A 14062-nucleotide genomic window follows, 5' to 3' on the forward strand; every position below is an offset into this window, starting at 1 on the left:
CACACACACACACACACACACACACACACACACACACACCAACACCATTTAAAGAGTAAGAAAACTAGAGATGTTAATATAACAAAGAAATTATCATAGTATCCATAGTCAAGCCTCAAAATAAACAGTATGTAAACTGGTTTTCTTTTTGCCTTAACTATTTGATTTCTTCCTCAGGGACCAGTCCAACGTGAGACGGATGCATACAGCAGTGAAGCTCAATGAAGTTATAGTTAACAAGTCCCATGAAGCAAAGCTGGTTTTGTTGAATATGCCAGGACCACCCCGAAACCCTGAAGGTGATGAAAACTGTATCCTTTCCAAGAGTGAAGGTGCCAATGGGAAGAAAATTCTTCTCAAGACAGCTAGGTAGTGGTTAGAGTCAGTCTGTTCCCCATCTCCTTCTCTAAGGAGGAGCTTAATGTCATAGGTAGGGATGCTTCCAAAGTTGTGAGACTAACTGATCAGGACACTGGGGCAGCAAGTTACTATGTTCTCTCTGAAACCCAAGTATACCAAGGTGGTAAATTTGCAATGACTTGTAATTTTTGGTGATAAACCTAGAGACAGAACACGCCCGTTCACCTTTTCAAGACTCTCACTCTGCAAAGCTTCTTTCTTTTGGATGGAGTTAGGTAAGAAGCACTCGAGACTTCTTAATGGGAGTGAGAAAAAGACAAAGGCTTCTTCTTCATCCCAGGGTTATCTTTATGGGAAACCTCCAGCCTGCAGGGACATGGACTGACTCATTCTTAGCAACAATATTGATGACAACAGGGGTCATTTGTTTTATTAATGAAGAAACTGGTATGAAAATCTGACTCATGCAGCTTTCACTCAGAAATTATATAGGCTCTCTCTAGAGAATTTTTCTTAAAGATTTATTTATTTTATGTAGCTGTACAGATGGTTGTAAGCCTTCTTGTGGTTGTTGGGAATTGAATTTAGGACCTCTGCTCGCTCCTGTCAGCCCCACTCACTCAGTCCCAAAGATTTACTTATTATTATAAATAAGTACACTGTAGCTGTCTTCAGACACACCAGAAGAGGGCATCCGATCTCATTACGGGTGGTTGTGAGCCACCATGTGGTTGCTGGGATTTGAACAAACGACCTTTGGAAGAGCAGTCAGTGCTCTTACCCACTGAGCCAGCCCTATCTAGAGAATTTTTAAGGTGGTTTTTAAAAAACTTTTTCTTGCCAGGCAGTGGTGGCACACGCTTTTAATCCCAGCACTTGGGAGGCAGAGGCAGTCGGATTTCTGAGTCCCAGAGCTACACAGAGAAACCCTGCCTCGAAAAACCAAAAAAAAAAAAAAAAGACAAAAAACAACTTATTCTTATTTTTGGCATTTTGTCAAAAGGATATCATATTACTTGTGAATTCTTTTTCATTTTGAATTGTGTGTGCATACACATTTATAGAGGCATATGAATACACACACCATCTCGCCTGTATGTGGAAGTCAGAGGCAAACCTTTGAGTCAGTCAAACTCACTAGGCTTGTATAGCAAGTGTCTTTACCTGCCCCACTCTATGCCCCCAAACCTTTTTTTTTTTTTATTTGTGTTGCTTGCATGTGTGCATGTGTGAGTAGTACCCATGGAGGTCTGAAGTGTATGTTGAATTCTCTAGACCTGAGTTACAGATGGTCATGAGCCACCACATGCGTGCTGGACACTCATACCTGGGTCCTCTTCAAGAGCATCGTGTGCTCTTAGCTATTGAGACATCTCTCCGGGCACTTAAAACTTTATTTATAGCAGGCATGGTGACTCACACTCTTAATCCCAGCATTGGGGAGGCAGAGGCAGGCAGATCACTGACTTCAGGGCCAGTTTAGTCTACATAATGAGTTTCAGGCCAGCTAGTGTTACACAATAGTGTGGGTGTGGGTGTGCACTGGCATTCTCAGATTCATTCCAGGGAACTCAACTCAGTTTGTCAGGGTTGTACAAATGCTTTCAACAGTGGAACTATCTCACTGTTAACTGAGTGTAACTCACATGTAGAAAATAACAAATACAGGCTGGGGCTGTTGCTCAGTGCTAGAATGTTTGCCTAACGTGCATAAGATTCCTGGTTCCGATCTAAGTACTTGGAGAATGGGAACAAATGAGAATGTCTTATATTAAATACACAAAGTGTCTAGATTCCAGGATTATTTCATAAGTTTAAAACTGAATCCAATTCCAGGCTTGGTGGTACAAGCCTATAATCTCAAGAACATTTACAAATGTCTGTCTGGGTGCCATAGCTAGTCAAGATCAGCCTGGGCAATTTAGTGAGACCTTGTCTCAGAACTTTAAAAAATTAAAATCAGAGCAGGTGAGGCAGCTGCACATAGTAGGGTGTTTGCCTAGCAAGTACAAAGCCCAAGATTTAATGCATAGCACCACTGAATGAATGAGCAGGTGGATATATAGATGGATGCTGAGTCAAGTTCAGGCTTTTCCTATTCGGAGTAGGTCTATGATCACATAAATTTAGATTACTGATGCCAGGTTATAAAGTGCACTATTGATCATTCTATTTCCTTGACAACTCCTGAAGACATGGAATTTCTAGAAGTACTCACTGAGGGATTAGAGCGAGTCCTCCTTGTCCGGGGTGGTGGCAGTGAAGTCATCACCATTTACTCATAATCAGCTGTGGGAGATTCTGCGTGGTCTGACCTTCCCTAAGACTCATCCCTGGAGATGATAGCTCTTTCTTACCACTTCCACTCTCTTCTTGCAAAGCTGAGCCCCAACTACACTCTTGGCTGCAACATGATCTGCCATCCCAGCAGAAACAAATATTCCCTCAACAGAAGAATGGTCAAGTCCTAAAAGCTATTTCTATGGCAGGAGAAGGCAAGTCAAAAACAACAAGCTAAGCCAAAGGGAACCTTCTGGTACACAGAAGGTAATGAGTTAGTAAAACATATGCTAGAAATTTAACTAACAACAGAAAGCAAGTTCATATCTAACATTCAGGACGAATCTCAGAAGACACAGGTCAGTGAGCACCAGAAACTTAGCAGGCAGTTAAGCTTTACCTTAGTAAAAAGTGAGTTACTGTTATGGAGACAGCCTGCAGCAAGCCAGGATGGAAACAAAGGATACTGATACACAAAACCTGAAACTTAGCTGCAGCCTCTACTTCTTCCTCAAAACTTAGATTCCCCATGTTTTATTGTCTGTACTGTAGCACTGTATATTTTAACTGTCTTTGTTTTAAAATCCATTCTGTGGTTATAATACAGACAGTAGTGTTACTATAGAAGTGTTTTTTGAAAGGTAAAAATGTTTTTTCGGGTTTTCAAATTGTTGAACTAAGGAGATTCCAAAGAGTGCCTATTAAAATGTATAGAAACACAGTGGTTAGCTATGCAACACAAAGCACACAAGCTATTATCTAAGACATGTGAGTTGTTATGTAGTTAACCAGAAGGGTCTCTTCTACTCTTAGTAGGCATTGATCTAACAAACAAACAAAACCTGTATGGAAGAGACGCCAGGGCTGTGTGATGCCACCTCCAAAGCCCCAGGGTTCAGGGGGTTCAGCAGTGGAACTGGGGTGTGAAAGCCATACCCTTTCCACTGTGCCAAAATCATCTGCCTACATTGGCAGACAGGTTTGCATCGACCTGACGCAAGCACCTTTTCTTTCACAAGAAATCAATTTGTGGCCTCTTCACCAAAGCCATAGTGAAGACTTGAGGCACTTGATCTCCATGCCCAGAGCCTTTCCCGTTTCAATATTATTATTCATTCTGACTCTAGAAACTTGGCTCTGAAACAAGTGGTTCACTGAGCTAATGATCTGCTGTGTTGGTTTTGTTTTCAAAAAGCTCCAAATGTGCCAAGGAAATACTTGTGTGGAAGATCAGATTCCTAATTTACTGATCACAAACACTTGGCGTACCAGCATAGGCAGCCTTTGTGCTGAGCAGTATTCTCAAGTATGCAGAACCTCCGTATCCTTTCCAAAATAGTTACTTAAGAAACTGTCTTCTTGCTTACATTCATGGCTACTTTTAAATTTCTTTTCATTGATGGTAAATTGTGCCACTCTCCATACCCTGTAGGACAAGGAACACCCAGAATTCAACCCAAGACAGAAGAAAACCCTCAAATATGGCTTAAGAAGCTGGGTCATATGGTTTATTCTTCATCCTCACAGGCCCACTTGAGGTAGCAAAGGATTCAGAATTTTTTCCTTTGCCTCCTGCAGAGGGTAGAAACTGTTCACAGTTCTCTTTCCAACACTCCATTGCATACTTGAGTATAATCCCCTAGGCTCCAAGGCATTGGAGCTGCCCATTCTGTAAAAGCCAGCCTGCCCAGGAATTGCCTAACACATCTACCCCTGACCAAAGTGATACATACTTTTTCCATATCAAACAAACATGGGAAGAGAATAATGTTACTTTTAGAAAGGCTGTTTGTGGTTAGAGCTACATAAGAATCTGTTAAAGGGTAGAGAATAGTGGCTATTAATTTAGCTATTAGTTCATTCCCCAAGACAAAAATCACTGTTACATGGAAAAATGGTTATTAGGCCAGATTTATACTCATCTCTGTCTAGAACATTTCATGTCTATGTGCTGCTTATGTTGTCTGTCTGCAAAGTGTCTTATCTCTTTTAATCACTGCAAATAAAGCAATACTGAAAACTTGAGAGAGAAAATGCACCTTAGGGGAAGGGGCCAAATGTTTCTAGAGGGAAGAGGAAGACCACCTCCTGCCTTCTTATGAGACCCAGCTTTTGTGTCTTCCCTATGAGTTTAGCAGGGCAGGCTGTAACATTCGTTCTCCCCCAACTGGCCCTCAGCCTTCCATAGCTATCTTAAAAGCTGGAGTTTGAATTGCAGGGCCTGCTTGACAGGTGCCAGCTTCCTCGTGGCAGAGGAAGTCGCTGCTTTTCATCATCTATTGCCTCCTTTTCTTCTGGCCCCAAGGATCCCACCAATCCTCATTCCCCCTAAATGTTAAAAAAAAAATTCCTTATTGTGGATATTAAGTTACACTGTAAGCATATTTACATGCTTTTTTTTTCTGGTCTGTTTTTCTTTTCATCATGTATAATTTGAATCCAGTGGTAGTTTCTCACATCTTCCAAAAAAGTCTGCTTATGTGATATAGAAGTGAAATATTAAAATAGACTTAAGGGGAACTTGTGAAACATTAAAGCATTGTTCTCAACCATTTAATTTATTGAAAGGAGATGCTGCTACTCAGCAGCTGCTATTCTTTTGTTTACATAGAGTCTGGTTTTGTTTGTTTTGCTCTGTGCTGGGAACATAAATAAAGTTTTCTACATTATTTTCAATCATAAGTTGTGCTACAGTGTCTTTTCTGCTGTAACGTGCTGCACACTGTCCTTGTAGAATCTCTGTCCTCACCACGGGAAAACTGCACGCTTTTTTGGCTCTTGTCAACATGCATGATTACTTTTAAGTGAGGATGTTTAGGAGTCAACAGCTCAAAAATGCAAATGAGGTCCATACACATGGCGCTTTCTTGGGTTCACAGAAGTAAGCCTCCACCACTGAACTCCATTCTCTAAAAAAGAAACAGTGAAGAGGTGAATGGCAAACAGCTTCTTAGCGAGTCACTTACTTAATCACAAGCCCTGCCATACATGACCTTGTAACTTCCAAACCTTTGTTACTCAAGAAATGAACACCTGGGCCAGTGAGAGTGCTCAGAGGCTAAGGGCACTTGCTGCCAAGCTTGATGACCTGAATTCAATTCCCAAAACCAAATTTTCAGTCAGAAGTTGTGTAATAGTTGTTTTTTCTGCCAGCTAATTTGCAGGAGCAAGTTCTCTGATCTCCAAAACATAAACACACAGGTGTATGTACACACACACATACACGGGGGGTGGGGGTGGGGGGACAGGCATGCAATAAAAAATGTAAGAAACCCTCAATATCAACTCTAATTCTCTACTATCAAATGAACTAAGTAGCTAACTAGTAGATTCTATTTGCCAGAAATTTAACTATAACCATACCTCAGGGGGCTCAATAAAGGCTAGCCAATCTGATGCATGTGTGGGCAACAGTCCCATGGACTGGCACTTGTAAACAGCCAATGCCAAACCCATCAGATTCCCAATGAGATAGACCAAACCTTGAAGAAACTTCTGACTTGAACTCTCCAGCATCTTGAAAGCTGTTGGGATTAACAGACATTGTCAACACCATCTTCTTCCCAATATGAAACCTTGAATTTATACATACAGACCCAAAATAAGATTATAAATAGTACCACGACTACCACCACCAAAATACCCTCTAGCCAAAAATATGCCAAAGAATTGGCCGTCAATCCTTAGCACCCAGGGAAGGAGTATTATTTTATGGATACTTACTGGCTGAAATGGCCATAAGTGCTTGAATGGGTCGCCAGGCCATCATACACACCATCATAGTAGGGAAGATGGAAATGGTGTTGCCTGCCATGTACATGATGAAGAGGTTCATGGGAATCTGCTTGAGGGGACCCAAGGCGATGTCCCAGCAGCGCTAAAATAAACACACAGTTTAAACCTGTGATTGCTACCCTTCAATCTCTCATCTACTGTATGACTAATATAAGTCAACTGAACAGAAGCTTCGGTTCTCTGATAGACTGAACTGACTTTTCAGCTCCACTACCTCTTCAGGTTGCTACAAGTTCCTCTACTACTCTACCACTGTGCTTTTCCCTATATAAACTTTCTGGAGGTCTTTTGTTTTTATAATCTTTTTGTTACTTGAGACAAGATCTTGGTATGTCCAGGTTAACCTCCAACTTGAGACCTTTTTTGACATCCTCCAAAACTAATAGGATTGTAGATATGCACCACCACACCTAGCTAGAAATTCATGATCTTAAGAACATGTGAGAAGACTCAGTATCCATTTCATGAAAGTTGGAAAAAGAACAAACTAAAGGATTTTGAGAAGAAAACAAAAATGAGAGGTCATCAAAGATAAGCTTGTCTTTTTGCAAGATTATAAATTCTGGTAAATCTGACAAATTTAGAGAGGGGAGAAGACAACTTCCATGTCCAGAAGAAAAGGGGGGGGGGAGCGCAACTTTATAGATCCTACAGGCATTACACTTGCCATTTTATAAACTCATTTACTATTTGCAATTTTAGGAAATGGATACATTCCTAGAGACAAGACTTAACAAACTGCATAAGGAAAAGGAAAAACAGTTCCATGGCAGTTAACAAAGCTGACCCTATAATTAAGCCCAGATCACTTTGCTTGGAAAAATCTAACCATTTAAAGCTTAAAAATACATGTCTTACACAAACTCCTTTCACAGGAAACAAATCAAAACTAAAAATTTTACAATTCAAATCTTACTAGTACCCAAACCTTAAAAGACCATTATAAGAAACGTATGTATGCATGTGTATTTTTGTATATATACAAAATAAAAGTTATAATACTTAATAATCTAAATGAAAAATCCTAACAGAGGCACTGGAGAGCTGACTCAGTGTTTAAAAGTACTTTTGCCTTAGTCAAGAGGGCTGATGTTGGTTTCTAGCACCTACATGGTGGCTCACAATGATCCATAACTCTAGAGCTGGGGGATCTAATACCTTCTTCTAACCTCTGAAAGCTCTAGGCATATACAATACACATATATGTGCAGACAAAATACTGATATGCCAGATGGTGGTGGTGCTCGCCTTTAATCCCAGCACTTGGGAGGCAGAGGCAGGCGGATTTCTGAGTTCAAGGCCAGCCTGGTCTACAGAGTGAGTTCCAGGACAGCCAAGGCTACACAGAGAAACCCTGTCTCAAAAAAAATAAATAAAAAATTAAAACAAAAAACAATGTATGCATTCCATGGAATAAAAGCCATTTATTCAGCAATATTAAGGCTGCAAGGAAAGTATAAAAGGAAAGAAAATATCAAGCACTCCTCTAAACACTTGGGACACTTCTGCTGTAAAATTCCTGCTAATACAGCTTACAAGAGTGCTAAGACATGCTAAATAACATAAGCCATGTGATATGTTCATAGCATAAATGAAACAGTGTCACATAGAAAGGCTTGACTATGTAATATTAGAGAAACCCCAAAGGAGGGACTAAGCAAGTTATGAAGGCATCCAGAGGAAGAGCATTCTAAGAATAAAGAACAAACACAAAAAGCAAGGAAGGGGAATTTGTCAGGTATCCTTACAGAGCAGCAAGGAAGTGATTATGAGTAGAGTAAACAAATGTAAAAGTGGTAGACAGGGCATAGTTGCTACAAGGAGTCTGACTGATACAAGCAGAGTTATGTCTAATACTAAAAAGACTTTTGGTTTGTACACTGAATGAACATGGAATTTTAGACTGATGGTCTGGCATGTTTTAAAGGGGTCATTTTTGATGGCTGTGCTTGGAGACTGCAAGGAGGACAAGGTAGGACATAACAAGACCCATTAAAACTCTATACAGAGAAGGATATTGAGAATTTGAGAAGGGGGAGACTTGGATATAGGTTCTCTTTCAAAACGGGTGGTTTCAGTGCAGGTATACACTGTTAAAGCTCATCAAAGTGTACTCTTTAGACCTAGAAAACTTCTGGTAATATTGGAAACATCTTTACTTCACACAATTTATGGAAAGACATAATGGTACCTAATGTGTAGAGATCAGGAATATTAAGCATCTTACAGTAAGTACCCAGCATAATTCTCCCCAACAACAACAAAAAGTACTTAGCCCCAAATAGAAAACAGTGCTGAGGTTGAGAAACCATGATTTTAAGTAGAGGGATGGAAGAACAGTTGATAGATGATTAGCTGGTGATGTAACAGTTGAAGGCAGTAAGAAAGGATAGCAGGATTGGGATGTTTTGAAGATAAAAGTAACAAAATCCTAACAAACTGAAATCATGTCAGGGAACATATATGCAAGATACTGTAATATGAATCTTCAGCAGTGTGGCTCTCAAACAGATAATTGACTAGCTGCTTTACCTCTACTCCAGAGAGTAAGGTGAGACAGGACTGGCCTAAATGCTACAGTAACATCTAATACCTCTGTACCTTCTCCACCAGGATCCGGTCGGTCTCTTGCACGCTGGTATCAGGCACTTGCTTGTCCAAGTAACCGACTGGATAGAGTGAGTCTCCCTGTCCACTGCCCCGGTCACTTCGGCCCCTAAAAGAACCAAACCAAATCAAGAGACTAAAACTGTGACTCCCCAAGCGCGGGTTTCCAACCCTATCAACCACAGGAAAAAGAACCTCAGGTGTAGCCACCCAAATTAGACCCTCTCGTGCGTTTGACAGTTCTTAGCCTATTGGAAAAAAACTAAAAGATCCTTGGGAAAAAAATAACTTCCACAGTACAAAAGCTCCCTAGGTAAATCTGTGTGCCACCCACTCATGTCGGAGACTTACACTTAAAGCCCAGGTCCGCTGGATCTCGGGCCGTTCTAGGGTAAGGATCAGACAGAGCTTCACTCAAGAGACTCACCTGCTGCCTCCTCCCGGCCCACTCAGCTCAATGGCCCACTTGAACCGCCGGCCTCGGTTGGCCACCAGGCCCCCCTGGGTCGTCATGTCAGCAGCCGCTGGCTAAAAGCACCTTCACTCTCCCGCCGCTGCGTTCTGCTGGTGGGAACTAGCGGCGATTGCAAGCTCTCCGGCTTCCTTGCTTTCGCCGCAGTGCACTTCCGGCGCACAGTGTGAACGTCACGCGTTCCCCGGAAACTTCCTGTCGGGAATACGGAAGAAAGAGTGCCTGGATTTAGAAAAGCCTCAAAGCGACCCAGAAGACCAGCTCTCTGAAACCTTCTTGCGAATACACCTCTCATTTGTGCTCTGGTCTCTTAGGTATGCGCCATCGAGCTGGAGTGAAGTCCGAAATGACAAGAACTGAAGCCAAGAAGAGCACGAAATTGAAATCCTGTTTTAAGCCTGGGGTCATCCGGAATTGGGTGACCTTGAGCGAGTTATTCAGCCTCTGGAGTACCATGTGTCCATGTAGCAGGAGCTATGTATTTGTCTTGTTGTTCTTGTTTAAATGCTTTTTTTTTCCGTTTAACTCGCCAACTAACCCAACGAGGTAGACACTGGGAATAGAAAAATAAGGTGGGTTCAGGATTTAACTGGTCTCTCCTTTAAAGGCCTTTCACTACTTACTGTGCCACCTCGTCTAGATTAAATTCATTGCTCCACCTACCTCATGCAAAAAAAAGGATAATAGCCTAATTTTGACCTGTTGTGAGATTAAATAGGACCTGTAATCTAGGCCTAATTTTTTATTATTAAAGCATTATCATTCCTGGAAAAATGGAGTTTATGTTCAACAGCCTATCTATATTGTAATTTAGCTTATTATTGGAAAATTGTCTCCGCCCTCTCACCCCTTTTATAATTCAGTGTTAGTGTGAAAATCATTTAGGATATCTGTTCCTGTTGTACTAGGAGTGGAATTGCTACATCAAAGAGTATATACATTTCTAAAGAATTATTTTAAATACCTACTTTTTAATTATCAGTTCAAACCAGTAGTTTTGTTTATTTCTTTTATTTACCTTTATTGATATTATTCCCAAGTTATTTGTTATGGATGGAGTTTTGAGGAAAAGACTACAGTGACAGTGTTCTTGAGGATCTGACTGAAAAATGCCTCCTTGGCCAACTAAGAGTTTTGACTCTTAGAGATAAGGTGATCTGCACACATTGAAGATTCTCACCTCCACATCATTTTCCACTTGTGCAGTTCTATGTGCAGAGAAGAGAAAGTTATGAATGACATCCAGAGTAGCAGACTGGTGGAGGGCGTGAGGTGTTATCATTGTATTCAGAACACTGCAACAACTTAAGACATTAATCTAGAATTTTCCACTTAAAGTTTGTGGAACACAGTTGAAACTAGGATAACTACGTGCAGATAACCTAAACCATGAAACGCAAAACTGTTGATTAAAAACTTGTAATTAAATATGCCACAGTAGAAATAAGTTGTAATTATACATATGTAAAACAAAATATAAAATAGGATATCTATCACAAATGTTAATATGCATTAAGTAATAGTTTTCAGGTAATGTCTAATTTTTAGGGTACTCATGCTAATAAGTTTTTTTAAAAGAGTTATTTATTATATGTAAATACACTGTTGCTATAAATAAATACAGTTATTTATTATATGTAAATACACCAGAAGAGGGCATCATATCTCATTACGAATGGTTGTGAGTCACCATGTGGTTGCTGAGATTTGAACTCAGGACCTTCAGAAGAGTACTTTGTGCTCTTAACCGCTGAGCCATCTCTTTAGCCCACTAATAAATTTTTAATGAACATATTTTAAAATCACAAAGATTGATGAAATCAGATATTCCTACTAAAAGTATTTCCTTGTTATATGAAAGTCTAAACTATAAATCACAGTTACTTTTTCCCAAAGGGGTAAGCCAGAAAATTTATTCCTTTTCCCCAAGAATCTGCTATATAACTGGCTAAATTGTATCTCGGGAGGGATGAAGCCATTGGAATGAGATGCTCACATGTAAGGTATTTTCAGTACTGTTAGTATAATGTAATAAACCATTTAAAAAATGATGAGACGAGGCAGATGTGGTTGCATTGGCACGTCAAACCACAAAGTGGCTGCCAGCATACATTTGTTTTTCATGACCGGGTGCCACAAGACCACACCTCTTCACAGACTCCAAGGAGTTGAGCACTGAAATGACCAGCTCTTCAAAAGCTGTTGCATGGCTGGGCAGTGGTGGCGCACGCCTTTAATCCCAGCACTTGGGAGGCAGAGGCAGGTGGAGTTCTGAGTTCGAGGCCAGTCTGATCTACAGAGTGAGTTCCAGGACAGCCAGGACAAAACAGAGAAACCCTGTGTCTCGAAAAATCAAAAAAAAAAAAAAAAAGTGACTAGCTCCTCGATGAGGGATCACCTCTGGGCCAGATAGCACTGCCACGGGCCCCACCCAATGATGCCTTCCAAGCCCTGCACATGGAGCCCTTCTCCAGCCTCCAAAGTTTTCAGAAGTGATGAAGCCACAGGATTCTGGACACAATGCCAGTGAACAAGCTGTGCAGTCAAGGGCCCCACACCCATCCCCTAGAGGCCCAATCCAGTTAGAAAGAATTTACTCTCAAATGATTACTGGAGAATTGCTTTTAGTTTTCTTTCCTTATCTGAGTTGTTTTTTCCTCTTTTAAATCTATTTATTTATACAGGTTCCCACTATGTACCCCTGTCTGGCCTTAAATGCAGAGATTAGCCTGCCTCTGTCGCCCAAAATTAAAGACACGTGGCATGATCCAGAGCTTTTTGTGTTGTTTGTTTTGTGTTTTTGTTTTTCTGTCTTATAACTCCTTTAGTATCCAATAGAATATAGTAGGGGACTGCTCTGTGCATGTGGGAATGCTTCCGGAGAAAAATGAAGGACATCTTTACAAACTTCACTTGCTCATTTTCCTTGTCACTGTTTTTGTTTATTTGTTTGTTTGTATTTTGTTTTTTAAGCAGGGTCTCACATCGCTCAGACCAGCTTCAAAGTCACCATGTAGCCAACTGATAGCCTTGAACTCTCGATCTTCCTGCCTCTGCCTTCCGAGTGCTAGGATTATAGTCCTGCACCACTGTGGCTAAATCTGTTTATTCTTTTGAAAAGATTATCAGACTATCATTAAAGTAGAGATGCGTGTCTGTCTGTGTTTTTAAAAAATGAGGTTTTGAGTGTGCCTTGTAAGGAAAAGGACCAATATGTGGTTTTTTTTTTTTTTTTTTTTTTTTTTTTTTTTTTTTTTTTCGAGACAGGGTTTCTCTGGTAGCCCTGGCTGTCCTGGAACTCACTCTGTAGACCAGGCTGGCCTCGAACCCAGAAATCCGCCTGCCTCTGCCTCCCAAGTGTTGGGATCATAGGCGTGCACCACCACCACCCAGCTTACATGTTCTTGTGTATCTATGTAGATATATGTGCAGGTGTCTGAGGAGGCCAGGTGTCAGATATGGAGTTTGTGTTACAAGTGGTTTGTAGTTGCCAGACAAGGGTGCTGGCAGTGAAGCACATATCTATAAGACCAGCATAAGCTCTTTAACCTCTGAGCCATGTTGTTTTGTTTTGTTTTTCCATAAACCTGGAAATATGGATTCTAAACCTGAATGGGCATAAACTACTGGAGTGCTCAGGGACCCTCTTGACCTTAATTTCATTTGTAAAATAAACTTAGATGATTTCTAAGGGTACCCTCTAGTTCTAGAATGTATTAAACTTGCTGTCAACAAATATTTTGTGCTGGTTGTGGTGGAGCCTGCCTTCAACCCCAGTACTCTGGAAGTGGAAACCAGAGGATGTTGAGTTCCAAGCCAGCCTGGATTACATTGAAAGGCACTTTCAAAAACAAAAAAACTATTTTGCCTACTGTCCTTTCCATCCATATACACTCCTAGAAAAGAAAAAAGACACTGTACTGGTTGGTTTTGTGTGTCAGCTTGACACAAGCTGGAGTTATCACAGAGAAAGGAACCTCCCTTGAGGAAATGCCTCCATGAGATCCAGCTGTAAGGCAATTAGTGACCAAGGGTGGGATGGACACTTATGGGTGGTGCCATCCTGGGCTGATAGTCTTGGGTTCTATAAGAAAGCAAGCTGAGCAAGCTAGGTGAAGCAAGCCATTAAGTAACATCCCTCCATGGCCTCTACATCAGCTCCTGTGTCCTGACCTGCTTGAGTTCCAGTCCCGATCGATTTCCTTTAGTGATGAACAGCAATGTGGAAATATAAGCTGAATAAACCCTTTCCTCCCTAAACTTCATCATGATGTCTGTGCAGGAATAGAAACCCTGACTAAGACAGACACAAAGAAATAATAAGATCTCATTTCCCCATCTCCTCCCCTAGACTTCCTGGGTCTCTGAATTATACTGGAAGTTCTTTTGGCATTAATTATATCCATTTTAAATGTAGAAACACAGGGGCTGTCTGCTTGGGAGGCACATGGAGGGAGTACTTAAAAATTCTAATGCTTGCAGGGCGGTGGTGGTGCACGCCTTTAATCCTAGCACTTGGGAGGCAGAGGCAGGCAGATTTCTGAGTTC

At 41.0% G+C, this 14062-nt stretch overlaps 2 protein-coding genes across 5 annotated transcripts in view; one reads left to right on the plus strand and one right to left on the minus strand.

The window, feature by feature from the left end:
• Positions 1-5322, plus strand: part of Slc12a6 (solute carrier family 12 member 6) — a 90276-nt gene extending 84954 nt beyond the window's left edge. For 2 of the 4 annotated variants that reach the window (XM_031371341.1, XM_031371343.1), the window contains exons 24-25: positions 178-311; positions 2554-5322. In XM_031371341.1, coding sequence (XP_031227201.1) covers positions 178-311; positions 2554-2645 — 226 coding nt within the window. In that variant the 3' untranslated portion in view covers positions 2646-5322. The remainder of the gene's footprint in view (positions 1-177; positions 312-2553) is intronic. The other 2 variants (XM_031371342.1, XM_031371344.1) reach the window with 1 other exon arrangement.
• Positions 5178-9684, minus strand: Emc4 (ER membrane protein complex subunit 4). Its single transcript, XM_031371346.1, has 5 exons — positions 9470-9684; positions 9037-9151; positions 6364-6517; positions 6004-6164; positions 5178-5549 (listed from the first exon to the last, which is right to left on the minus strand). The coding sequence occupies exons 1-5, from the start codon at positions 9553-9555 to the stop codon at positions 5514-5516; spliced, it is 552 nt and encodes a 183-aa protein (XP_031227206.1). The 5' UTR covers positions 9556-9684; the 3' UTR covers positions 5178-5513.
• Between the last annotated feature and the right edge of the window lie 4378 nt (positions 9685-14062).

The sequence above is a fragment of the Mastomys coucha genome, unplaced genomic scaffold, assembly GCF_008632895.1.
Source record: "Mastomys coucha isolate ucsf_1 unplaced genomic scaffold, UCSF_Mcou_1 pScaffold15, whole genome shotgun sequence".
Lineage (NCBI taxonomy): Eukaryota > Metazoa > Chordata > Mammalia > Rodentia > Muridae > Mastomys > Mastomys coucha.

Bases quoted from the DNA above. Each gene is read 5' to 3' on its own strand.
- Emc4 (XM_031371346.1), bottom strand. From the start codon at position 9,555: ATGACGACCCAGGGGGGCCTGGTGGCCAACCGAGGCCGGCGGTTCAAG. The intron at 6,518-9,036 runs GTACAGAGGTAT...TGTTTATTTTAG, and splicing joins ACCGGATCCTGGTGGAGAAG to CGCTGCTGGGACATCGCCTT. The intron at 5,550-6,003 runs GTATGGTTATAG...TTTCTTTTTTAG, and splicing joins CCTTTATTGAGCCCCCTGAG to AGAATGGAGTTCAGTGGTGG.